This window comes from Podarcis cretensis (assembly GCF_951804945.1).
Source record: "Podarcis cretensis genome assembly, chromosome: 8".
Taxonomy (NCBI): domain Eukaryota; kingdom Metazoa; phylum Chordata; class Lepidosauria; order Squamata; family Lacertidae; genus Podarcis; species Podarcis cretensis.
The window spans coordinates 36,943,718-36,968,388 of record NC_137177.1 but is presented as its reverse complement, the minus strand read 5'-3'; the positions used below and the strand labels follow the sequence as shown (position 1 = coordinate 36,968,388).

The window sequence follows — 24,671 nt, the reverse complement described above, 5'->3', positions numbered from 1 at the left end:
GGCTGTTTGTAATTTGATAGCTTATAGTTCAGAGCATAACACGGAGTTGGCAATAAATTAGCTGTCACCCGTTTTCCTTATTATCGGACAGACTTGAGGAGAGTGACGGCGTGGGGAGTAAACCCTCCGGACATTTAGATAACAAGAAGGGCTTTGCTGGGGCTGGATAGGGAAGGATTAAAATAAATTAAAATAATGTCTCAACTCTTTTAGCAGCTGAGGCCGGCTCGCTGATAAGAGAGAAACAAAGAGCAGGCTGCAGCAGTCTGGAGCAGGGCCAAATCTCTCAGAGAGTTTCCATAGCATGCGGCTGCAGCAATTATAAAATACTTCAAAAACTGACTGGGTCAGTTAAGATAAAATATACAAGATTAAAAGAAGATTAAAAGAAGTCCGAAGAGCACCGGTAAGCGCGTCTTACCTCGGCGCCATGTTGGCCCCTCCCTACATACATACAATATTACAATCTCAGCTGGAATGTAAACCTCAGATCAGGAAGGGGACAACCAGAGCCATGAGGATACCAGTCAAAGAAGTCATTAGAGGCAAGAAGGCTTCCTTCCAAAAACAAATAGGAGTCTGGCCCAAACAGGAAAACAAAAAGGCACACAAACAGGCAACCCCCCCCCCATAAAAACCCCACATGCAAACAAATAGTAAGGAATGCTTTTTAAAAAATGAGAAGCATGTTGCTAGAAAGATAAAGTGATCGTTTTAAGGTATGCAGCTAGTCACCTTGGGTTCATTGAGGAAAGGTAGGGCAATGAATGTTTAAATTAAGAAATCAGCTCCCAGACTTGTGGCTCCACAGCAACATTGCTCAACTCCAGAGTGTGCACAGATCAGCAAAACTTTCTCTGGAATTAATCCATTAATGTGGAGCATCTCCCTTGGCTTGGCTTTCAGATGTTGAAAGTCAAACTCAGCCTCTCATCTCTGAAGGAGAGAGCTGAGCAAATGGTTCCTCTTGGGGAGGAAGAGCTCAGCTCCCTGGCCCCGTCTCCTGACCTTTGCCTTCCTGCGGAGAACATCACCAATACGCCCGCTTTTCCTCCAACCTCCTTGACATCCTTTGTGAGTGAAGAAAGAGACTTGTTAATTACTATCTCTTTTGCAGGCTTAAAAAACTGGATCATCTCCCAGTTGGCAAAGCAGGAAGAAAGAAAAAAGCTCAGCTCTTAGATCATGTCACTTCTGCAGGAAGAGAGCTGCCTGAGCGTCTCTCTGGATTTTGCCCTCCTGAGGGTTTCATCGGCCTAAAGGTGGCTGCGGGTGAGAAGGAAGGAGTAGGCAGCAGCAGCAGTTCTCTGGTGAGACAGGCCTGCTTGAGAAAGTGAGGAAAGGAGCTGGGGATGAAGAAGCTGGAGACCTTCAGGTCATTGGGGATAGTTCAGTGAAGACGTTAATGCAGTGTGCAGTGGATGTGAAAAAAGCAAAATCCATGCTAGGGATCATTAGGGAAGGAATTGGAAATAAAACTGCCAATGCCATAATGCTATTCTACAAATCTATGGGGTGTGACTGTATTTGGAATAGTGTGTACAGTTCTGGTCTCCTCACCTCAAGAAGGATATTGTAGAGTTGGAGAAGATTCAGAAAGGGGCGACCCAAACAATTAAGGGGGTGGAGCGACTCCCCTATGAAGAAAGGTTGCAGCATTGGGAACTTTTAGAGAAAAGGTGACTAAGAAGCAGCATGATAGATGTTTCTACAATTAGTCATGGCATGGAGAAAGCGGAAAGAGAAAAGTCCCTCTCCCCTCCTTCTCATAACACTAGAACTCATGAACATCCAGTGAACTGGATGTTGGAAGATTCAGGACACATAAAAAAAAGGACTTCTTCATGCAACAGAGAGTTAACAGAGAGTGTGGAACTTGCTCCTGCAGGAGGCAATGATGGCCCTAAACTCAGATGGCTTTAAAAGAGGATTAGATGAATTCATGGAGGAGAGAGATACTGATGGCTGCTAGCCATGATGGCTATTCTTTGTCTCCACAGCAGTGCTTCTGAATGCCAGTTGCTGGAAACTACAGGAGGGGAGAGTTGCTCTTATGTTCAGATCCCACTTGTGAGTTTTCCATAATGGGCATCTGGTTGGCCACTGTGAGGAGAGGATGCCGGACTAGATGGGTCATTGGCCTGATCCAGCAGGCTCTCCTTATGTTCTTATGAAGGTTTCAGAGAGAGAGGGAGCTGCCTGTTTGCTTGGGTGCCCTGTGTCCTGTTGTCACTCCAGGCAGATGCTTCATGCTTCAGCTGCAGGTGGTCGTCCAGGCCTATAGGTGGTGGAGGAAAACTGTATCTCCCTAAAGTCACCCTTCTACTGTTTCTGGTGGAATTGTAGCCATAGCAAAGAAGCAAGTCCTTGCCCAGGGACAGGCTCCCTTGCCGACCTGCCAAGGTCCCTCTGCTGATTCCTAGAGAGATACCTGGATGAGGGCATGAGGAATCAGAGCCCTCCCCTCATTCTAGGTCTGCTGTTGTCATTTGCTTTCACCTTGGGATAAATTCTGGCACTACTGCTCTTGCCATGATGTCTTTGTTTCTTTATGTGTTTTATATGCACACATCAAATGCCCCCCCTGGCCCATCATCCTATGCTGCTCCCATTCATTTACCCCAACACTGACTTTTATTTCAGCCTGGGCTGTGCTCTGTCTGATGCTATCAAAGCCAATGGTGCTCAGCACCCCTCTCCTGGGTCTTTTTGTGCCAATAAACACCATTCAGGCTCCAAGTGTTTACAGCTTCAGCAAGAGAGTCCTGTAGGAAGCAGCTCAGCTGGGCACAGAAGTACTGCTGCGCACTGCACTTCTCATTGCAAAATCTAGCAATTAGCATTATATTTGCAAAACCACCATTAGAACCTGCCACAGGCTTCCTAACTCACAGACATACAGGAAGGAAGATTCAAAGGAATGCAAAGGCAGTGTAAATACAGCCTCTTGGAAGGAAAGGGAGGAAGGGCCACCAGACCTAGGAAGTGCTGGTGCTAATTATTTCTCTTCATTAGGCAGCCACTGGGGCTGTCTGCTGCTTAGGGACCCCCTCCCATCCCTCTAGGTTGCAATGCCTGCCGCAGGCTGACTTTTCAGATGCTGAGAAAGCTTAACTGGGAAAGGGCTGTCGTATCTCACCTGTTCTGTATGCAGAAGGTCCCTTGTTTAATCCCTGGCACCCCAAGGTAGGACTGGGAATGGCTCCATCTGAAATCCTGGAGATCTGCTGCCAGTAATAATAGACATTACTACACTGGATGGACTAATGGCCTGGTTCAGTTTAAGGCACTGTCTGCACCCCCAGTGTTCAGTGGAGAATGCCCATCACTATCCCTTGACATATTACATCAACAGGTTAGGTTCACCTGAACTTTGGAAAGAGATTTTTTTTTTTGGGGGGGGGGAATCCTTACAACCATCAACTGGTAACTCCAGAAAGCAATTGCAATTGTGCTTCATGATCTCCCTGCCCCTTAAAATTGTTATAATAAATAATAATAAAATAAAAATTTATTTATATCCTGTGCTCCCCAGCCGAAGCCGAAGCCGGGCTTATACCAATAAGATGTAGAACTGTAATACTGTAAGCTGCTTTTGGGGGGCCCTTAAGGTCACTAGCTGTAGGGACGTGGGGCAGATTCCTCTTAAGCTATGGTCCACACAGGTGTCTTTTATAGGCCGGCAGAGAGAGACAGACAGAGAAAGAGACAGAGATTGAGAGAGTTCGGTAGCCCAGAACCCCAGCTCCTGTCTAAATTGTGTTAGTCCTAAGAACACAAGACGAGCCTGTGAGGCATCTAATCATAAGCCTGCATTTTTATTAAAGCTTATATGTTTAATCAGGGCTTGTATTTTAAAATGAGCTTAAAGATTTTCAAATGTTTTATGCCAGGCAGAAGACCAGCTGCCTAAGAACCTTGGCAAAATGTTTTTCTCCTAGACAAGGGGCCCCCCTGATTTATAGCAGAAAACAATTCTCAAAGTCGTAAAAAGGGAATTACAGGCTGAGAGCCAAGGTTACACTGACCCTACAAATTAAGGGTTGATAAATAGTAAAATGAGCCATATCTTCTTCCTAAGGTTAAAAAGGCCAAGAACAAATTGAAAAGCAACTGGTCTGGCTGGCAGAAAGAGAGCATTTTTGGGAAGTCTTTTCTAAAGCTGTTTCTTTCTTAAACTAAGATCCTTTTAAGATTTCTTTTCCTTTTAAAAGGTTATTTATGTATTAAATATATTAGCTTAAATATAATTATGCAAAGGATTTAAGAAATGCTAGATTCTTATTTCATATAGTTGTAAGAGTTGTAACTATCCTGAAATTAAGTCAGCCACCAGCCCAGCCTCCTGCTAGACAGGAGACGCCATCGAGCACTCCTGATATATGGTTGTCAGGCCTTTTGTTTAGAAACCTTCAAATGAAGGAGATCTCTCAATGTTGATGTGAACTCAAAATCCTTGACATATGTTTAAGATAAAAATTCAAGATTAACCATCTGTTTTGGAAGGCAATAGGGCAAGGAGGGCAAGAGGTGAGCTGGTAATTAAGGTTCCTTGTTGAGACACATGTAAGATATATTACTACTTATTTGTCATTTATAGATAGAAGAATATATGGCTTTTTGATTCCCATAAAAGGACAGAAGGAAATGGGTGTATCTTTTGTGATTGGTTCTAGCAAACAGCCAATAGGAATTTTAACCAGGCTGATTGGACAGAGGCAGCCACAGGAGGAGCAAGGGGGCTGGATTAAGGAAATATAAGTGCTGGCCAGAATGGCAGGAGGCCAGGCCAGAGCTTGGTAACCATATACCACTGTGCCTCATATTTATTTGTCTGACAAAAAAATTATTATTTTAATTTCTCTATTGCTGCGTTGAATATTTCATTCCAGCTAAGCGTTAACCACAAGCAGGGTGCTACACCTGTGGGCTCAGGCCAATGCTCATCTAGTCCAGCACCCTCTTCTCACAGCGGCTAAGTCGATGCCCCAATGGGAAACCCACAAGCAGCACCCATGCACAAGAGCCCTCTCCCCTCCTGTGGTTTCCAGCAACTGGTATTCAGAAACATTGCTGTCTCACACTGTGGAGCCATTGATAGCCCTCTCCTCCATGAATTGGTCTAATTCTCTTTTCAAGCCATCTTGGTTGGCGCCCACCACTACCTCCTGTGGGAGGGAGTTCCATAGTTTAACTACACACACAGCATGAAGAAGGACTTTATTTTGTCTGTCCCATATGGCAGCAGTCAGGGTACCAGTTTCTGACAGATAACTCCCTCCTCTTGCCTTCTGCAATAGTGGGCGGGCAGGAGCTGTCTCAGGTAAGGATGGAATTCTCTCTTTGATCCATGACACAGATAATTTTGATTCCATTGTGTGTCAGCACCTAAACCCTCTTATCAGATAATTGATTCCCTTTGTTTACCCCTAATCCCTGTCAATTGTCTCTCAGATACCAATTACCTGTCTGGGGATTGCATTGTCTCATGTCTCATAGGACAAAGAGCTCCCCAGAGAGGTTCATTCTCTTCATTTCAATCGGCGCTGACTCAACAGAAGCAGCACCAGTCAGTCATTTGCCCAGGGAGAAAAAAGTCTGAGTCTTATTTTGGGATGGATGCAGCTACAACAGGTAGAGAAAAGGGGGCAACTCCCTAGCAAGTGAAAATAGGGTACAAACACCACAAATTCCTAGAAAAATCTGGATCTCTCTGGAAGCTTAATCCAGGCTTGTATCTGTAGCATTGAGAGGCCTACCAATATGTTTTGTATGCTCTCTGCCTTGTCCCAATTTAATTCATTATTCTGGTCTGAATTTGTTCTGGTGAGGCTCTATTTCACCCGTGTTTATTGTAACAGGGGATCTAAAAATGCCTGCATCCTTTTTTCTTTTCAGATATGCGGGTGAAATTTGCAGGCAAGGAACCTCCAGAGTGGATTAAGCCTGTCAAATCCTGCCTCCTGGGATTGATGGGGGGGGGGGAATCTCTCTGAGGCTTAGTAATGGGGCTTCCCTGTTCTGCTTCAGCTCTTGGTCTTATACCTAAAGGAGTGTCTCTACCCCCATCATTCAGCTCGGACACTGAGGTCCAGCTCTGAGGGCCTTCTGGCAGTTCCCTCATGGCGAGAAGCAAAGTTACAGGGAACCAGGCAGAGGGCCTCTTGGTTGTGGTGACTGCCCTGTGGAATGCCCTCCCATCAGATGTCAAGGAAAAAAACAACTGACTTTTAGAAGACATCTGAAGGCAGCTCTATTTAGGGAAGTTTTTAATGTCTGATGCTTTATTGTATTTTTAATATTTTGTTGGAAGCCGCCCACAGTGGCTGGGGAAACCTAGCCAGATGGGTGGGGTATTAATAATAATAATAACAGTAGTAAAGGTAAAGGTAAAGGTACCCCTGCCCATACGGGCCAGTCGTGTCCGACTCTGGGGTTGCGTGCTCATCTCGCTTTAGAGGCCGTGAGCCGGCGCTGTCCAAAGACACTTCCAGGTCACGTGGCCAGTGTGACGAAGCTGCAGCTGGCGAGCCAGCACCAGCGCAGCGCACGGAAACACCGTTTACCCTCCCGCTATAAAGCGGTACCTATTTATCTACTTGCACTTAAGAGTGCTTTCGAACTGCTAAGTGGGCAGGAGCTGGGACCGAACGACGGGAGCTCACCCCGCCGCGGGGATTTGAACCGCCGACCATACGATCGGCAAGTCCTAGGCACTGAGGTTTTACCCACAGCGCCACCCGCGTCCCCAATAACAGTAGTAGTAGTAGTAATAATAATAATAATAATAATAGTAATAATAATAATAATGATGATGATGATGATGCAGTACTCCCTAGGGAAAGACAAGTGCTCATCTGCCTCCATGATGATGTAGCCTAGAGGAGATTTGGGGGGTGTCAGGCTGTCTGAGCTCCATTTTCTGCTCCTCCATAGCCCCACCATCACCAAGCTCACTTTGTACCCTTCCTTCCTTCAAGGCGGGCCTCTACAGCTGTTTTACCTGGCTGACTCATTTTGCAGCTCTTACACTTGTTAGGGGAAAAGTCATCTGTCAGCAAAACTAGTCAGTTTTGTTCTGTACTCCCGTGGCTTCAATTTCCCCCTTCTCCCATGGAGGCTTTCAGCTCCTGTCTCTGGAATTTATGTCCTTAAAGTCTCCTAGGGGTTGGTATTGATTTCTGAGTGTTATTTTCACAGTTGTTTCAAACACTCTTTCAGAACCAGCTCAGAAAATCTGTGCCTATTGGGGGGGGGGGGCAGAGGAGCTGCTCTTGGTCCCTTGGGTCTCCCTGACACCCTCTTAAGAACACAGGAACATTACGAAGAATGTGCTGGATCCGGCCCATGACCCGTCCTAGTCCAGCATCCTCATCTCATCATGGCTGACCAGATGCCTGTGGAAAACCCTCAAGGAGGATTCAAGTACCTTTCCACTCTTGTGATTTTCCAGAAGCTGGTATTCAGAAACATTACTGCCTCCATCTTATAAGGCTATAACTATTGACAGCTACTCGTCGTGATTGATACATCATTTTATCTGTATGCCACCTTTCCATATTAAAAACCCTGCTCAAGCACAACATGGAAAAACAACATACGGTAATTACAAACATAACCAAAGTGATCATAAACAATATATGATGGCTATGCTCCCCCTCCATGTTCAGAGGCAGCAATGCTTCTGAACAGCAGTTGCTGGAAATCACAGAAGGCAATGGTGCTCATGTGCTTGGGTCCTGCTCTCTGATTTCCCACAGGTCAGCTACCATAAGAACAGGATGTTGGACCAGATGGGCCTTATCCCAGCAGGCCCCTTTTGTTCTCATGCAAAGAACTGACCTTAGAGAATATCACAGCAACTGAGAGATACAAAAATCCATCCCTGCCATGCAGTTGCTGTGTCAAGCCAAGGGCATCTTTTTTGCCCATCCAAAAATGAGGTTTCTGTCCAAACCACAGCATTGCACAGACATCTGCATGGGTTTCTAGGCAGGTATCCTTCAGGTACTCAATGTTTAATCAAATGGGGCCCCAATGAAAGGAGGCATATAAGCCATTTAATTTGGAAGTGGCAGTTCATCACAGCAGGAGGACTGAATTTTTGATCCTGAAGTGAGAGTTGCAGCACCAGGGTTGCTTATTTTATAGAAATATAATCATTACTCCTGCCTCCTCAAAAAAAGAAGTTGCTCAAAGAGGCAAAGGAAGCCTAAAAACAAACATCATTATCTCATAATTGAATGAAGTTACACAAAAAAAAACCCCACAGCATCAATAAAACAAAGCTCTCCTGAGAGGCAGAACGAACCACAAATAGATTCAAATGAAATTAAGATGCAGCAGAATCAAATGTTTGTTTTAAAAGATATGCTTTCAAAGGCCAGCAGAGAACAGATGGAGAGGAAGGCTTGGACCCTCATGATCTCCCAACGCTCGCCTCCACACTGACCCCTCCCACCCCAGCTTCAGCCCCTGGAAGCAGATGGGCTGCTTTCCTTCTTTTCCCTCCCTGCTGATCTGGGAGTCCTTCCACAAAATCCCCTGGATGTGTGGAAAGTGTTTTAACTCACTCAGATGGAAATGCACTCTGTACTCGCACACACGATTATGCAGATGGTGGATGTGAAGACCAGATCCCCAAAGAGCAGGTCATGTGAGTTTACTTCAGTGGAAAAAGACGGATCAATTTGTATGTGATGACTTCAAGGGTGGATGGATTAAACGGCAACTTTTCCAAAGCTTCATCCTATTTGTGATGTTATCTCAGTACAGCTTCAGCCTGCAAAACCCACTGAACGATTCACCTCTCTTGTGACTCTGACCATATAAGCTTAATGCATCCTTCCACTGGCTTCCTGCTCACTCCTGGATCCAGCACAGTTCAAAACCCTCCTTGGCAGGGTCCCTTCATTAAGAGATTTGTTAATCCTCCTCATCAAATAATCTTTGTGTTTGTTTGTTTTTTTAAAAAATATATGGATGAGCTTATTTGATTGACAGTATCTGAGTACCAAAACCAGTGTTTCTCAACCAGGGGAGTATATGTATGAAGATCAGCAGGGGAGGATGAGTGCTTCCAAAAAATATGTACAATATAAGTAAAAAAACCCAAACCCACCCAAATTAAAATATGAAAGTGTGAAGTGGTATGTGAAGATCACGTGCCGCTTATTACATGATCAGCATGCCATCATGGGTGCACAGGAGTTCAGCATTACCTCTCGGTTGGTGTGATGTACAATATATACAGCACAGTAGTGCATCATGCAGGCTGCAGTGAATTGTGAGAATTTCACACATACTATATATGCCATTGCTATTACCTATAAAATTATCTTTGAGTTAAGGGAGATATTTTTAGTGTGTGGTTGAAACAACAATTGTGCAGCTGGAAAAGTGGGGAGGAAATTACACACGCCAGGTGGATGTAGTTAGGAAGCACTTCAACAACTGGCAACAGCTGTGATTCTGGCATTTCAGGAGCTGGACTAGATGATCCTTTGGGCAACTTCCAACTCCATGGTTCTATTGTTCTATAGATCAGGCACGTCCAGCTCCCAAGAGACTGCGATCTACTCTACTCCCAGTATAGAAAAACTGGCAGTGAGCTTTTTTGGGGGGGAAGGATTGAGCAGAGTTGTTGAGGTTTTTTGGGGGACCAATAACGATCACCCAGGAGATCACTAGTATAAGTGATACCGTGATCGACCACAAACATCCCCGCAATCAACCGGTAGATCGTGATTGACGTGTTGGACATGCCTGCTATAGATGATTAAATCAACTTAGTTTCTGCTGAGTTAAACTGCTGAAGCCATGATAATATGTGTCCTTTTTCTTTGGGGCCAGAAAAACAGCCTTTGCTTCACTTACACCTTCAGACAGGCATTTTCCCCTCATATCCTTCTCAATACTCTTCAAGTCCTCCTGTTTTTGTATCATTGCCCTCTCTAGCACCCCATGTTCCTTCTTCTGCAGACAATGCAAAACAGAGCTGGTCTAGGGTCCTTCTCAGCCAATGGTGGCATATTATTATAGATGTAAAATTAATAGGTTTTCTGTTTCTACAGGTAGTTGGGCCCTGAACTAAACAATTTTTTGTTTTCTTAGAAGAGTACTACACTCACAATTCCCTCCCCTGGCACTTCAGCTGGGCATGAGAGACAGAGGAGCTCCATTAGCAAGCCAATCCAGGAAACTCATACTACGCTAATTTATCAATCCCTTTTGGCTTCGCTCACCAAATGCCTCAATCTCCTAGTCAGGCCTCTTGGAGTCACCAGACCTGGACTGAGACCATATAGAAACCCTTGGGGAAAGCAGCCTAGGTTGGCAACTTTTTTCTGCACACAATGGATAGCTCAGTTGGTTAGAGTGTGGTGCTGATAACACCAAGGTTGCAGGTTTGATCCCCATACGGGACAGCTGCATATTCCTGCATTTCAGGGGATTGGACTAGATGACCCCCTAGGTCCCTTCCAGCTCAATGGTTCTGGTAGAGGGAACTGAGCAGACCATCCTGCCAATTGCACAGCACCCTGTGAGGAAGCCTTTCATCACTGCGCTCCAGTCCTTGCTAGAGCATCTCCAAGAGGAGTTTGGGGGAATCAAGTGTGATTCAGCTGTCAAGGACGTTTTGATCCAAATATCTTTGTGAATTTGGTCTTCCTGCTCTTATGGCTATTAAAACAAAGACATTTGATAAGCATGCAACATCTGTGCACAGATTAATAATAATTAAAACAGAAAATTAAAAGTTCATGTCAAGTTTTTGATTTTTTAAAAAAATTGTAAGCACTTTGATTCATTGTTATTTTTAAAACCCCAAAACTTTGGAAGGCGGCGAATTCTCCTCTCTCGGAGGTTTTTCAACAGAGGCTGGATGACCATCTGTCACGGATTCTTTCGTTACGATTCCTGCATTGCAGGTGGCGCGGCTGGGCTAGATGACCCGGGGGGTCCCTTCCAACTCTGCAATTCTATGATTTGTAATTAAAACTCCCGGTATTGCAGTCGTTTAACATAAGGGGAGCCAGGTTTCAAGGTGGGGGCGGGGGGCATGGGATTTTTATACTAGCTAAAAGGGGGAAACACTGACGTAGACCAACTACTGACCACGCCCTCGGGCAACCCCGCCCGCCCGCCCCGCCTCTCTCCTTCGCCCGCCGACCCCTATTGGTCGGTGGGCGTGGCGGCGCGCGGAGGCAGTTGCCTGGCAGCAGCGGGCGGCTGGAGCGTGTTGGCAGCATGAGGAGCCTCGCCGGCGCGCGGGGCCATGGCACTGCCGCGCCTCGTCCTCCTCGGGCTGGTCGTGCGCGCTGCCTCCGCGGAGCAAGGTAGGGGGGAGGACTGCGCCTAGCCAGGGAGGCTCCACCGAGGGGACGCCGCCCTCCGCCAGGGCCAGGCAGTCCCATTGGAGAAGAGCCACCTCTCGGAGGTAGAGTGCCCACGAGCATGGATGCTCTGCTGGGTCATCAGCCCCCCCCCATGGAGGGGTAGGGCGGGAGGGCGATGCTTTCCTAAAGCGCAACCCCCGCCAGGGTACCCCAGGGGGTTGAGCAACCAAAGAAAACCCCACCCTCTTCCTTTCCTCGCCTCCCGCAACCCTTTCTTGGTGTTTTCGTGGGCCGGGTGAGTGCTTGCAGGGAGCGAGCCCAGACGGGACGGAGGGGTAGACTGCGGCGGCACATGGAGGCTCCCTTTGGCTCTGCTCCGAGCGCTGCGCCGCCGGAAAGTCCGTCTCCTTCGGGGAACGTTGCCGCCAGCGCCTCCGGAGGGTGTTTGGGGGGCGGCTGAGAACGGGGAGCCCGCCGGGAGACTCAGCGGTCGTCGGGGGTCCTTAAGGTCGCTCGCTTGCTTTGGGAACCCTCTTCCTGGCCCTGGCAGGAAAGTGGTTGCGGAGGAGCGCCATCTCTCCTCAATGGGCTCGGCGCGCCCCTTCTCGCCCAGTGGCCCTGGCAGGGACGCCGCTGGCCAGCTTGGCGGGGGGGGGGGCGGGACGGGACGGGACCGTGCAGCGTCAACGGGGCTCGACCTCGACGGCTTTCTGGGCTAGGCTTGTCACCCCCGCAGATGTTTAGAAAGCTTCCCTCCCGACAGCTCCCGGGCTCAGGCAAGCAGCTCTCCCTTGCTCCTTGTTCCTGCTGCCTCCGACACCCCCCTTTCCCCAATCCCAGTCTTTGCCCGCGGGCAGGGACAGTCCTGGTTGCTGCACAGAGCTGAACCTCCCATGCCCAAGAGAGGCCGCGTCCAGAGATGCCAGCCCTCAACTCAGGGTGGTTTCAGTGGCAGCTCCTAGCAAGAGGGTCCAGTAAGGTTTCCTTCAAGAAGTACATAAGAGGATGGAGCCTCTTTTGAGTCTTGCTGGGGAGAGGATGTTCCTCCTGCCAGGTAAAGCCTCTCCTCCTTTGTTGCCTGCTGTCAGCTGTGGGTTTTGCTGCTGCCTCCAGATGAGCTTTTGACTGCAAATATGCTGCCTGCTATGGCTATCATCTGTTCGGTTTGGCTCTAGAACTGCTTTTGATAAAACAGGCTGGTGTTTTGTTTCCTTTTGTTTTTTGCCCTGAGAATTTTATTTATCAAATTTAAATCCCACCTTTCAATCACAAGATCGCAGGGCAGTTTGCAGAATAAAATACAAGATAAAAACACAACTAAATAAATAAAACTAAAACAATAACCCAATCCCCTCCCCACAAATATTAACCAGCCAAAGGCCTGGCTGAAATGCTTTTTATTATTATTTAAAGAAAGAAGTGTGTTACAAATAGGGAATGAAATAACCAGAGCACGCTGCTTCTGTTCCTGCGCTAACTGCTGTCTGGCTTGCAAAGAGCAGTGTCCCTGGCAGACGAAAGCATTCACTGCTTGAACATTGCACTGCTTTGGTCTTGTGGGAATGAACTGGCTTGGATTGGCAGGAGCGTCCTACGAAATCTTTATTATAGTCACTGTGGCAGCTGCTGCTGCTTTGCTTGTCAAGGGGAGGATGTGCCCTGAATCTCTTGGTCAAACAGCTTCTTCTGTGAGATGCCTGGGCAGGATAATGAAGCTGTCATGAGATCGAGATGACTCTTTACCTCTCTCCACCAGTCTCTGCCCTGCAAAACTGCCCCCGGGGGACGGAGGGAATTGCGAAAAGGAGCCTTGGTTCAAAGTGGGAGTGTCCATGTTCAGGGTCACAGAGCAGAAGCAGTTAAATCACATGACTGGCACCTCTGGGCATGTAAGGCAGCCAGGGCTTCAGGGCAATGAGCAATTGGCAGAAAGGCAGGATTAAACCGTTTGGGGCCTCACCACAGAACCGACTCTGGGTGGCCTAGTCCTTCCAAGTTCTGGGCCTTCCCTCAAGTACTTCCCAGCTCTGAGGGGACCTCTCAGATATTAGGAACAGGCCTCCTGGGAGCCAGCAGTTCTCAGAAGCTCTGGCAGGCAGCAGCTGAGCCCTCAAGCCCAGCTCTGGTAGGCAGCAGTCAGGCCATAGATTTGCTAGTTTCCATTTGGATTCCTTCCCTAAAGATCAACCAGAGTGAACCAAGAGGGCCTGTAAGGGAGAGTTCAGGGACAGGCTCCCCTGCATAGTCTCCTTCTAACGTTTCTCTCTCTCTCTTTCAGTCATTTTGTTGGATTCTCAGGAATCGCAAGCTGAACTGGGCTGGACGTCACACCCTTCCAATGGGGTGAGTGGCTGTTCTGGGCATTTGTGGTTCTAAAACACACTTACTGAGCCTGGCCTAGTAGGCCGGCTTGGGAGTGGTGGTGGTGCTGGTGCTGCCACCAGCAAAGCCGCTGAGGACACCCAGGCCCAATGTCATGTCTTCTCTTTGGCCAGCTGGTGATCTCCCCCCCCCCCCCCCGCCCCAGGTTAGTTTTGTTTACTGATTAAGAGAATGGCTGCTTTGCGTCTCCCTCAGCAAGGACCCTGCCTGCTGCCTGAAGTCACTTTGGTGGCAGAGAGAAGGGCACTCATGGTGTCTCAGGGTAGGCAAGCTGTTTCACTCTACTAATGGCCAGGCAATTGCAAGAGGATGGCTCCCCATTGGCTTTAACTGTTGAAATCTGGTTTGAGAAGCCCCAGGTGGCCTCAGAAGCCTGCTAGGCTTTTTCTTTTTTCTTTCTAAACTTTTAAAGTTTGTTATTAGTAAGTAAAATAAACCAAAGAAAAATTGTGTGAAGAAGAAGTACTCACAATATTACAGCAGGGTGAAAGCATAGAGTCATTATAGTTAAATTTATTGCTCCAAAACATTACATAATATACTCATTTCTCCCCCATAAATCTGTTAGGCTGGTTTATTTGTATTCTTTTGTAATAAGTTAGCTTTAGTTACTATAGCCCAAATTTTAGCAATCCATTTGGATGTAGCAGGAAATATGTCCACACCCCCCCCCATTTTTAGCTACCATAATCCTAACAGCAGTTATAAGATTAAACACAATTCCTCAATCATTCTGTGGAATAACATCTTATAGATAACCAAGTAGAAATCTTTGAGGTTCTAAGGGTATACGATACCCTAGCATATCAAGGATATTGGCCTAAATAGATTTCTAGAATATTGGTATTTGAGAACAGTTCCAAAAGATGTTGTCAGAGCTGCCTCTAGGTCCCAGCTCACAGAGGACCAACGCTAGGCTGTCGTAATGTACAAAAGTCTTTATTGAAGTTCAATTTCCATTTCAAAGCCGAAGCACGCAGCCCTACATCTTAAACCCTAGATCGGCGAAGTCCCGTCTGAATCTCCTCCCCTCTTACACCAGTTTAAGATCCTAGCCCTGCTCCACCTTTTCCGCTGCTCTCTTCTCCTCTGGGTCCTCCTGCCCGCTGGGGCATTGCCCTTTCTGGACTCTTCCGACGCTGAGTCGCTTAGCTCCTCCCCCTGCCTCCGGCGGGCTTTAGGACCCGGTTCCCAATCCTCATTCTCTGCTGTCCCACGCTCCTGTACATTTGAACTTGCCTCTCGCGCCAACCCAGTGACCTTCCTCCTGACCGTTACACTACTTCTGTCACTGCTTCCCTCTTCCGGGATGCTAGCCGGATCTGACCTCCCCTCCATTGTCTGACTCTCCGATGGAGGCGTGGTCAGCCCTGACTCCTCTCCTCTCCCTGCTGGGGGAGACACTACTCCCGATACCTGTAACTCTTCCCCCCCACTATGCTCTGGTGGGGAAGCTGGTCCTGATTTCCAACTGCTGCTCTGGGAGTCCCCGCTGGCCCCTTGCTTCTGGGGTGTCCCCCTTGGGACCCCCCTTGCCCTGGCCACCGGCGCCCCCTTCTGTGAATCTTCCGATTCGCTGGAGAGGCTCATGGAATCTCTCGGGCCACTGTCATCTTCTCCTATGCTGCCCTCAGATTCTTCCCCTTCGCTCTCCATCTCCCCTCTTCCCTGTGCTTCTGCTCCTGAACCCCTGACAGATGTGTATATAATCCGCTTCATTTAATCACATATCTTCCTTTTTTCTGCTAATTCTCATGGACTATGAAACAAACACCAGGGCACCAGTCCTATTTTTCTAGAAAAAAGAGGTGCTGGAATTCTTATAATGGCAATGGAGCCTACCTGAGAGGTAACAGAACTGAGTTCCAGTAGAAAAAAAAGCCCTGATTGGCACCAATGACAGACGGGCTCCTTTGCAGGGAGGACCCCAAGCATTGCGAAGTAGCCATTTCCACGGAATAACAGGTGTGTCTCCTTTCGTATCCTCTGCAGTGGGAAGAGATCAGTGGGGTGGACGAGAAGGACCGGTCCATTCGCACATACCAGATCTGTAATGTCATGGAGCCGAACCAGAACAACTGGCTGCAGACCACGTGGATTTCTCGGCAGGGTGGCCAGAGGATCTTTGTGGAGGTGAAATTCACCCTCAGGGACTGCAACAGCATCCCAGGGGTGGGGGGCACCTGCAAGGAGACTTTCAACCTCTACTACGCAGAGTCTGACTCCAGCCTGGGCCCCAACGTCACCGAGCAGAAGTACGCCAAGATAGACACCATCGCTGCTGATGAGAGCTTCACCCAGGGGGATCTGGGCGAGCGGAAGATGAAGCTCAATGTGGAGCTGAGGGAGATTGGGCACCTCAGCAAGAGGGGCTTCCACCTGGGCTTCCAGGATGTGGGCGCCTGCGTGGCACTGGTGTCCGTGCGGGTCTATTACAAGAAGTGCTTCTCCACGGTGCGGAACTTGGCCACCTTCCCCGACACGGTGGCGGAAGCTGCCTTTGCCACCCTGGTGGAAGTGAAGGGGGCCTGCGTCAACCACTCCGAGGTGGAGGCAGATGGCCCTCCCAGAATGCACTGCAGCGCAGAGGGGGAGTGGCTGGTCCCCATTGGGAAGTGCACCTGCAGGGCTGGCTTTGAAGAAAAGGGCAGCAGGTGTCAAGGTAAAAGGAACGGCTGTCTGTACCCTTTCCCTTACACCAAGGCTGCGTCATCCACCCACCCTGTCACCGGTTCTAACGGGCAAATCATGTGTTTTGTAGAACTCACCATTTGCTGCAACCAGCCCTTACTGTGTATGTGCACCCAGGGCCTTTGGGCTAAGATATGATGGCATCTAAAGGCACCTGAGATTGTGGAGCCTCTCCTCCCCTCTCCGTGCCAACAGCAATACTCCCATTGTTGGATTTTTCTCTCTTGAGTTGTGGAATCCCTGAATCATTTAACAGCCATCCTTAAAAATATTACGAGACTGGACATGATTTCATGCGCTGCAGTCTTAATGAGCCTGCAGATGTAATCATTTTCAGGATCAGCAAAAGCAGGAGAGTCTTGTCAAGGGGCTTGGTTAAATTAAAATTACAGTAATTTAGAAACACTTTTTTTGAGAGAGAGAGAGAGAGAGGAAGTGGAAGTGGATTTCTTCCAGTCTTTGCTCTCTTCTGTTGATTTACCCACATGCTCTGAGGGCAACTGCCCTAGGTCCATCATGCGAGGCTGGCACATTGTCCATCAACTGCCCAGCTCCTCCTGTCAGGGTGACCAGAAACCTGAAGGGTTTGCAAGGTGGTTTTTACCCCTGCCTGGTGTCCTTCTTCTCGCAGTTGATCTCAATGCTCCAGGCTTGTGGGCTGCTTAGTTTTGCTTCTGACTTGATGCTCTCCTTGCTTTTCTTCATTTGGAAGTGGGTCCAGAACCTGGGCAGGAAGACAACTCTGCCCTTCCAGATGTGGTTGGTTGGACTCAGATTTCTGCTGAGCTCCATTCAGCCCCAGCCAGTGATCGGCAATGATGGGAGTTGTAGTCCAGCAACATTTGGCCTAGAATGAAGGTGGAGGCATGGGATGCAGGGCAGTTTAGGGGACTTGCAGCATTTGCTAAGGGGGGTGGAGTTGGGAAGGGGCAAACGGGATGTTGTCCCTCAAAGTTATTCTAACTGGTTGAGAGTTTCCACAAGTCTTATCATTGGGCAACTGTAGATGAGACCTTAACTCCAATGACATCTTTGGAGAAGCTTAAATTAACCCAGGGCAAAGTGGTGATTCTGGCCTCAGGGCCCCCCAAGTCCTTCGCAGGTGTTGGGCAACAGCCAGTTCTAACACACAACTTTGACACAACTCTTACGGGTTGCCAGGAAGGCTTGAGAAAAGCACACAGTCTTCCCCTCAAATTGGCAGCAATCCCTTTTTTTCAGTGTAATATGACTTTTGTGCATTTTAATTAAAAATGGCTTGGCCAGCCCACCCCACCCCCCTCATTTCTTTCCATGACTGGCCTGGATTTGTCTGCAGAAAAACTGTGTTTAATAAGCATTTTTCAGTTTTGCATATTTGGCTACTTGGGGGGAAGACACTCCTCATTTAGTTTTCTTCTCTCTTTTTATTTTGACTTCTTCCAGTTTGGGAGCCTGCTTGCAAAACCCAAAGCACCAGCAGTATTGACCGTTTCCTGGTTGGTTTTCATGCCCTGCTTTGACCTTGTGGAGATGATGGGTGTCTCCCCCTCCCCTCGCCTCCCCTGCTCCATGCAGCAGTTCCCCCCTAATGACATAATCAAACACCCCTGACACATGTATGCTAACTAGGGCAATTTCCTGATTAAAGAAAGTTGATTAACTGATTAAAACTGCATATATTTGAATATGAATGAATGAAAATAGCCCTGAAAGAGAGGCCCATTATTCCTTTCCTTTTTTTGGAGGCTATATCTAGGAGGTTTGAGGTGGGATTGGAAGAAGGGAGGGAGGTGTCCAGTTCTGCATATTGACAAGCTAGAATGTATGCAGAAGAGGGTGGCCAAGTTGATCAAGGGTCTGAAAAGCAAGCCTTGTGAGGAATAGTTGAGGCATATTTAGCCTGGAGAAGAAAAGACCGAGAGGGGATACACTTGACATCTTCAAATATCTGAAGGGCTGTCCCATAGAAGATGGAGCAAGCTTTTTTTCAGCTGCTCCAGAGGGTAGGACCTAAACCAATAGAATCAAATGACAAGAAATGAGATTCCAAACAAGCATCAGGAAGAAGTTTCTGATGGCATGAACTATTTGATGAGAAATGGGTTCCCTTGGAAGGTAATGGACTCTCCATTGGAGGTTTAAAGCAGAATTTAGATGGCCATCTGTCAGGGATTCTTTAGCTTGATTCTTGCTTTACAGGGGGCTGGACTAAATAATTATTGTGATCCCTTCCAAATGTACAATTCTGTGATTCTGTTCCCCTGATCATGAAGTGAAGTCCATATCCTGAGGACACTGGCAAAGCAGGCATTAGGTGCCGTGATGGTGACAGCTCCTCCACTAGCTCAGCAGACCAAAAAATTTCCTGCAGTCCATCTATTTTCATAGTTTTCTATAAAGAATGGCATACAGAACCTTTTGTGGAAATGTTTGCATGATATTGGTTCAGCTGTTTACTGTTTTAAAACTTGTCTCAGTTGGCAAAAGCAGCCACCTTAAGGATGTGGCAAGTTTATTCCCCACTCCCCCCCAAAAAAACTTAAGAGGAACTCTGTGACTGTGTGTTTGCAGTCAAATGCTCCTCTGTGCTTATTTGGGTCTCAAACCTCACCCTGATTCCCTTGGAATGCAGGGGGCGATGAGCCTGCCTAGCTTTGTGGCTGCTCATCTGCTGGTCTCTCTCTCTGCTGAAGTCACTGGCTGGGCTTGGATGTTACTCCAGTGAGTGGAGCTTCATGATGCAGTAGATGAAGGAGAAGCCTCCCCTCCCTTTCGAGTTCTGAATTCCCCTTTGACTCTGATGCAGTCACAAGGAAGCTGAAAGATTCAACTTCACTTATTGATTACCTATGGTTTAGCTTGTCATCTGAAGTTCATAAACTGTGGTTAATCTTAATTATAATTTTAACTACGGCTGGCGCAAAGGAGCCAAGATCATATCATACATGGTTTACACTAGCCATGGTTTAGACTAACCATGGCTCTGGATGATTTGTTAAGCTGCAGTTAATATAAAACAATAAGCAAAGTCTTCTAGTCTTGTTGCACCTGTGCTGGAGGGGAGGGACACAAGCCCCAGAATAGGATAGGGTCATTCTCATGCCAAACTATGGTTAGCAAGCTAGCCCACTGGGCCTTCCATCATTGGCTATAGGAAGAAGGCGAGAAATGTTTTCGCATTCTGCTGGGCACGTATTTTTGTGAATCTGGAGCCCTCCAGCACAAGAAGCAGCTGACAACTCCTACAAACGCTGCCCATCTTTCTCACACCCTTCGCTCAGCAGCAGCAAGGAGACTTCCAGCGAAGTCCAAGGTTAATATTTATCAGCTGGGTTTCTTGCAAATGAGACAACTTCAACCAGCCATCAAATTAATATGATGGAGATCCAGTTCCAAAAATAACTGTCAGCCACTTCTCCTTGACAGAGGCATAAATTGGTGCTGCAGGAGAATTTCTATTACAGCATGTTCCTCTCTGGCTTTGACAGCAGTGGTGGGAGGCTGTACTGTGTTAATATTCTGCTGGCTTTGTGGCAGGCAGGCGTGGCTGAGGAAAGTGGCCGCTTTGCAGGGAGCCTCTGTTGCAGAGGCAATTGCCAGCCCTGTGCCAAGAAATGAAGAGATAATTTTTTGGCTGTGCCTCAGGCCTCTGAAAATCTTCTGAGCAAAGGTAGTGGAAGTGCCTGAACTCATTTCAGGGTGGACTTGGAAAGAGGCTCAGAAATTAATTTCTTTCCTTTGGGTTAGGGAAAGGAGTTCTGCCTATCAAGTCCACCTACTCTGTGGGAAGCGCTTGCAGGATTTGCCCCTCCTGTGTCATTACAGACAGAAGTCGACTTGCTGCTCACAAAGGAAGGACTTCATCTTGTTCTGCCTGCTGTTAAATTTGGCACGAGACAGTTGGAGGAGAGGGGAGAAGGAGGAGGAAGGATCCTGCCTCTTAATGGCTCCTGTGCCCATTAAACCAGGGGACAACTTTAATTGGCTGGTGGATTCTACAGAAGTGTCCAGGAACATAATTAAGCTGCATGGTGTAATTGGGGTTAATAATAATTAGGCAAGATGGAGTGAATTGCTGTCTGGGCCCTTCTGTTTCTTTCTCATATTTGACCTTCAGTAACTGATAGCAGTCTGGTATCTGCATAATCCTCTCTTGCAGAAGCCGGTGTAGCTGAAAGGCCCTGCTGGGGCAAACCAGGGTTCGTCTGCTCTAGAAGTTTGCCAGGTATCAATGTTGAACTCTCTGGTCTGTAGTTTCTGCACTTTTCTCTTTTTTGCAGTTAGGGAGTGGAGGACATTCACCCATCTCCACTTCTCAGGCAATTCTCAAAGGCTGCAGTCAGTAGCTCTGAAATATCATAATAGCCACAATCTGCTTTCGCAACTGAGGGCCCTTAGACTTAAAAGTCATATGTTAAAATTATCAGTATACTACCTTGTCTTTCAAAGGACTATCAAGGCAGTTTACAGGGCAAAAAAAGCAGAGCATAGTAGAATGACAAAAACCATGTAATTTATAGTAGTCTGGTATCTCTAACAATCTCCCTATTTATTCTGGGCTACACGACCCTCATTGTGTCATTCCTTCCACTTTCAAGCTCAAGGCAGAATCTGGACTAATCCGTGGTGATTTGTCTATCATTCCATCTCCTGCCCCTCTCCCATCTTCCTCTCAGCTCTCCTGGTCAGATTTCCTGGTCAGGTTCATGAAGCTTGTCTTCTAGGAGAAAAAGCCATTCAAAGCACCTGCTTCCTCTGTCTTCACAATTGTGCTTGTGTGCAGATTAGACAGTAGAAGAAGAGCTGTCTGCTGTCTCTGTGTCTGCCAGATGGTTGCAAGAAAGGCACCCCTGCAACTGTGGAACTTTCCCGTTTTCCCTCCTGGACTTGGCAATGCATGAATTGGCCCTGCCAGTTTGTGTGAACCACAACTCTGCATGTAAACATAGCTGCTCTGATCCTGCAAAAGACCAGTGGCCTGTCCCTTATGGAGGAGTTTCTTGCATGTCCAGACAATGGCAAGTCTAGCCTGATGTATCAACTGTGTGGTTCACTGGAAGATCAACAGGAGCTGCAGCTCAGGCCTCATGCAGCTAGACTGTGGACTCAGAACAGCTGAAAGAGCTGCTTCTCATCTCAGAATTGCATGAGTGACGTCTGCCACCCGAGAACTCTGTAATACCAGAGCAGAGGAATCGGGGACCTGCTGCTCGCTTTTGCAGCATCTCACTGATCCTGCCACTTTCTCCCTCTTTGTCTCCTTGGCGCATCCTCCCTCTCATAGAGTCCCTCAAGCCTCCTGCTTCATTATTGTGCTGAGCCACATATTACATTGCCTGTCTGAAATAATTACGGGTATGGAAATCACAGCAGAGGCTCACACAATTTCCCCCCTGACACTTAATTTTCAAGGAGACAACTCTGAAAATTACAAGCATTGCTACTTGTTTTGTGCAATCCTTGTCAAGCGAATGGAATCTTTGGCTGCCCTCGGGGGGACCCATTTGTTACCCAAGCGCAGGGAGTAAATGTAGTGGGTACCAAGTGAGAACAAAATTGGTAGGTGATTTTCTTCGGGGGATTAGACCTATCCATGCCAAGAGCTTGCTATTTTCTCTGCCATGCTACATATTGCATGCAATGACTTGAAGAGGCAGAAGGAGAAGTTGCATTTTGTGTGTGACCTTCCTCTCCTGACATTTTGCTGAGAACTCTGTGGAGAGTAATGTGTCTATGTTAGGGTTGCCTGATTTCTTCCATAACCTACTGCTCCGTGGGGTTCAGTCTTCATGCAGGGCTGGAAAAGACTTCTGCCTGGAATCCACGAGAGCTGCTGCCAGCAGTCCTGAGCGAGATGAACCGATGAGCTTCATGTATTTCTCTGGGTGCAGCAACACTTTCCCCAATACACCTTTTAAATATATTCCCCTCTTTGCAACTCGTTGCCTGCTTTGTGCTGGGTCCTTCCCCAGAAATGGCTTTGCCCTTGCCCTTGGCCTCAGCTCTGTTGCCTCTTGCTGTCTCCTTTCAGCCTGCGCCCCTGGATATTACAAGAGGTCTGCTGGGATTCTGCGCTGCTCTCCCTGCCCTCCACACAGCTTTACACAGCAGGAAGGTTCCACCTTTTGCTTCTGCCAGGCGACCTACACCCGGGCCCCTTCAGACTTGCCGTCTGCACCCTGCACCCGTAAGGCATCCTTTTCTTTCTGGTAGTAGAGATTGCAAGGTTGGCTCATCCATCAGTGAGGGGTGCTAAGAGGCATCCTCAATCACACAAGCACCTTTGCAAGCAGGTGTGTGTGTGTGTGTGTGTGTGTGTGTGTGTGTGTGTGTGTGTGTAACCAATGGGTGTGTGGCTTTTCTGAATCTTGGGCCTGGAGTTGCAGCACGCCATGATGGCATTGCATTGCATGACAGCTCCAGAGGCGGAATAGCAAGAAAACTAGTGGCAGAATGGCCACCTGTTTTGCTTATTTAAAAACAGGGCTCTACCATTTTAAGTGCCCTTTGAAGTTAGGCTGCCATGCAACATCCCCACCCCTTGCCGCTGATATGCCTAACCACTGTCTTGTTTGCAGGACCCCCATCGGCACCTGTGAACCTCGTCTACCGCTTGAAGCAGTCCACCCTAGTCCTTGAGTGGAGTCCCCCGGTGGACTTGGGGGGGCGCAGCGACATCTCCTATAACCTCCTGTGCCTTCACTGCTCCCCCTCCTCTCAGTGCACACCCTGCGGCCATGGGGTGAGCTTTGTGCCCCAGCAGAGGGGCTTGGTGGGCAGGACAGCCACCCTCATGAACTTGCTGCCCCAGGCAAACTACACCATCCGCGTGGAGGCTGTCAATGGCGTCTCAGGCTTGGGTAGCTCATCTGAGCAGCCATATGCAGAAATGACCATCTTTACCGGGGTGACAGGTAGGAAAGCAGGTGGGGTGTTTTGTGGGGGGAGGTATTCTCCCTGCTTGATGTGCCTGCCTTTCAGCCTGTTGCTTACGAAAAATTTTATGATCTATGTGTTTAATGCATTTATATCTTTCCTTTGAGAAGCCTAAGGGGACACACGTGATTCTTCCTCCTTCCTCATTATTCCCCACAACAACCTTGTGAAGTAGGTGAGGCTGAGAAGCAGTGCCTGGCCCCCAAGGTCTCCCAGTGAGCTTCATGGCTGAGTGATGATTCAAACCCTGGTCTCTCCCAGGTCCTAGTTTGACACTCAAAACACTGCGCCACACTGGCTTTCAAGACGGCTTGTGGGTGAAGGGGAGAGAGATGGCCTCAGAAGTAGCTGCAAGTTATCTTGAGAAACTAAGTACTGATCTTGTGGGGGGTGGGGGAGGGAAATCAGAGGCTGAACCTGGATTTACCTACCTGGCCTCTGTAGGGCACTCACCTCTTTTGCCCTACACTCAATACCTATTTGCAGGGCTACAGCAGGGCAGGAAAGAGAAAGGGAGAAAAAAACTGTTCAGAGTTGCCTTGAATTCCTCTCTGCCAGGAAAACAAGGTCATAATAGATTACAGTGGTGCCCCGCAAGACGAATGCCTCGCAAGACGAAAAACCCGCTAGACGAAAGGGTTTTCCGTTTTTCGAGGCGCTTCGCAAGACGAATTTCCCTATGGGCTTGCTTCGCAAGACGAAAACGTCTTGTGAGTCTTGCGATTTTTTTCGTTTTCTCCCTATTTCTAAGCCGCTAAGCTGCTAATAGCCGCTTAGCCGCTAAGCCATTAAGCCGCTAATAGCGGCTAAGCCACTAATAGGGTTGCTTCGCAAGACGAAAAAACCGCAAGACGAAGAGACTCGCGGAACGGATTCTTTTCGTCTTGCGAGGCACCACTGTATTAATAGACAGGGTTGGGCATTATGGGGGGTGGTGGAGCTCATTGCCCTCTTTTCAGCTTAGTGGGGCCCATCCCTGAGGCTCACCCCACTGCTGAGCCAGAATCCTCCTATGGCCTATGTGAAACCAGTTCATAGGCAGGGTCAAACTCCTTATGAAACATTTCTTCAGGTCTCTGCAAAGCAAGAGATCAGAGTCTTCATTGGAAAGTGGATGAGAAAGCAGCGGGGAGCTGTTCAAAATCAGAGTTGAAAGAGCCTGTGACACAACCTCTGCTTTCTCAGCCTGTTAGATAGTAGTGGGGGTGGCGAGAGAGAGATTTGGTTTGCACTTCCTGGAACAATATGTGAACTGAATTGCAGCTCCCTTTCAAAACTTGCTACGCCGATCTTCAACAGAAAGGCTGGACTCACTTCCTGCGAAGCATCTTAAAGTGATTT

At 47.9% G+C, this 24,671-nt stretch overlaps 1 protein-coding gene across 2 annotated transcripts in view; it reads left to right on the top strand.

Moving 5' to 3' along the window:
* The first annotated feature begins 1,147 nt into the window (after positions 1-1,147).
* EPHA10 (EPH receptor A10) overlaps positions 1,148-24,671 on the top strand; it is a 42,326-nt gene continuing 18,802 nt past the window's right edge. The window contains exons 1-5 of one of the 2 annotated variants that reach the window (XM_079989261.1): positions 1,148-1,272; positions 13,618-13,682; positions 15,714-16,383; positions 22,426-22,581; positions 22,973-23,308. In XM_079989261.1, the coding sequence (XP_079845387.1) occupies positions 15,780-16,383; positions 22,426-22,581; positions 22,973-23,308 (1,096 nt within the window). In that variant the 5' untranslated portion in view covers positions 1,148-1,272; positions 13,618-13,682; positions 15,714-15,779. Of the gene's footprint in view, positions 1,273-11,244; positions 11,340-13,617; positions 13,683-15,713; positions 16,384-22,425; positions 22,582-22,972; positions 23,309-24,671 lie in introns of those variants that run through there. The other variant, XM_079989260.1, reaches the window with a different exon arrangement.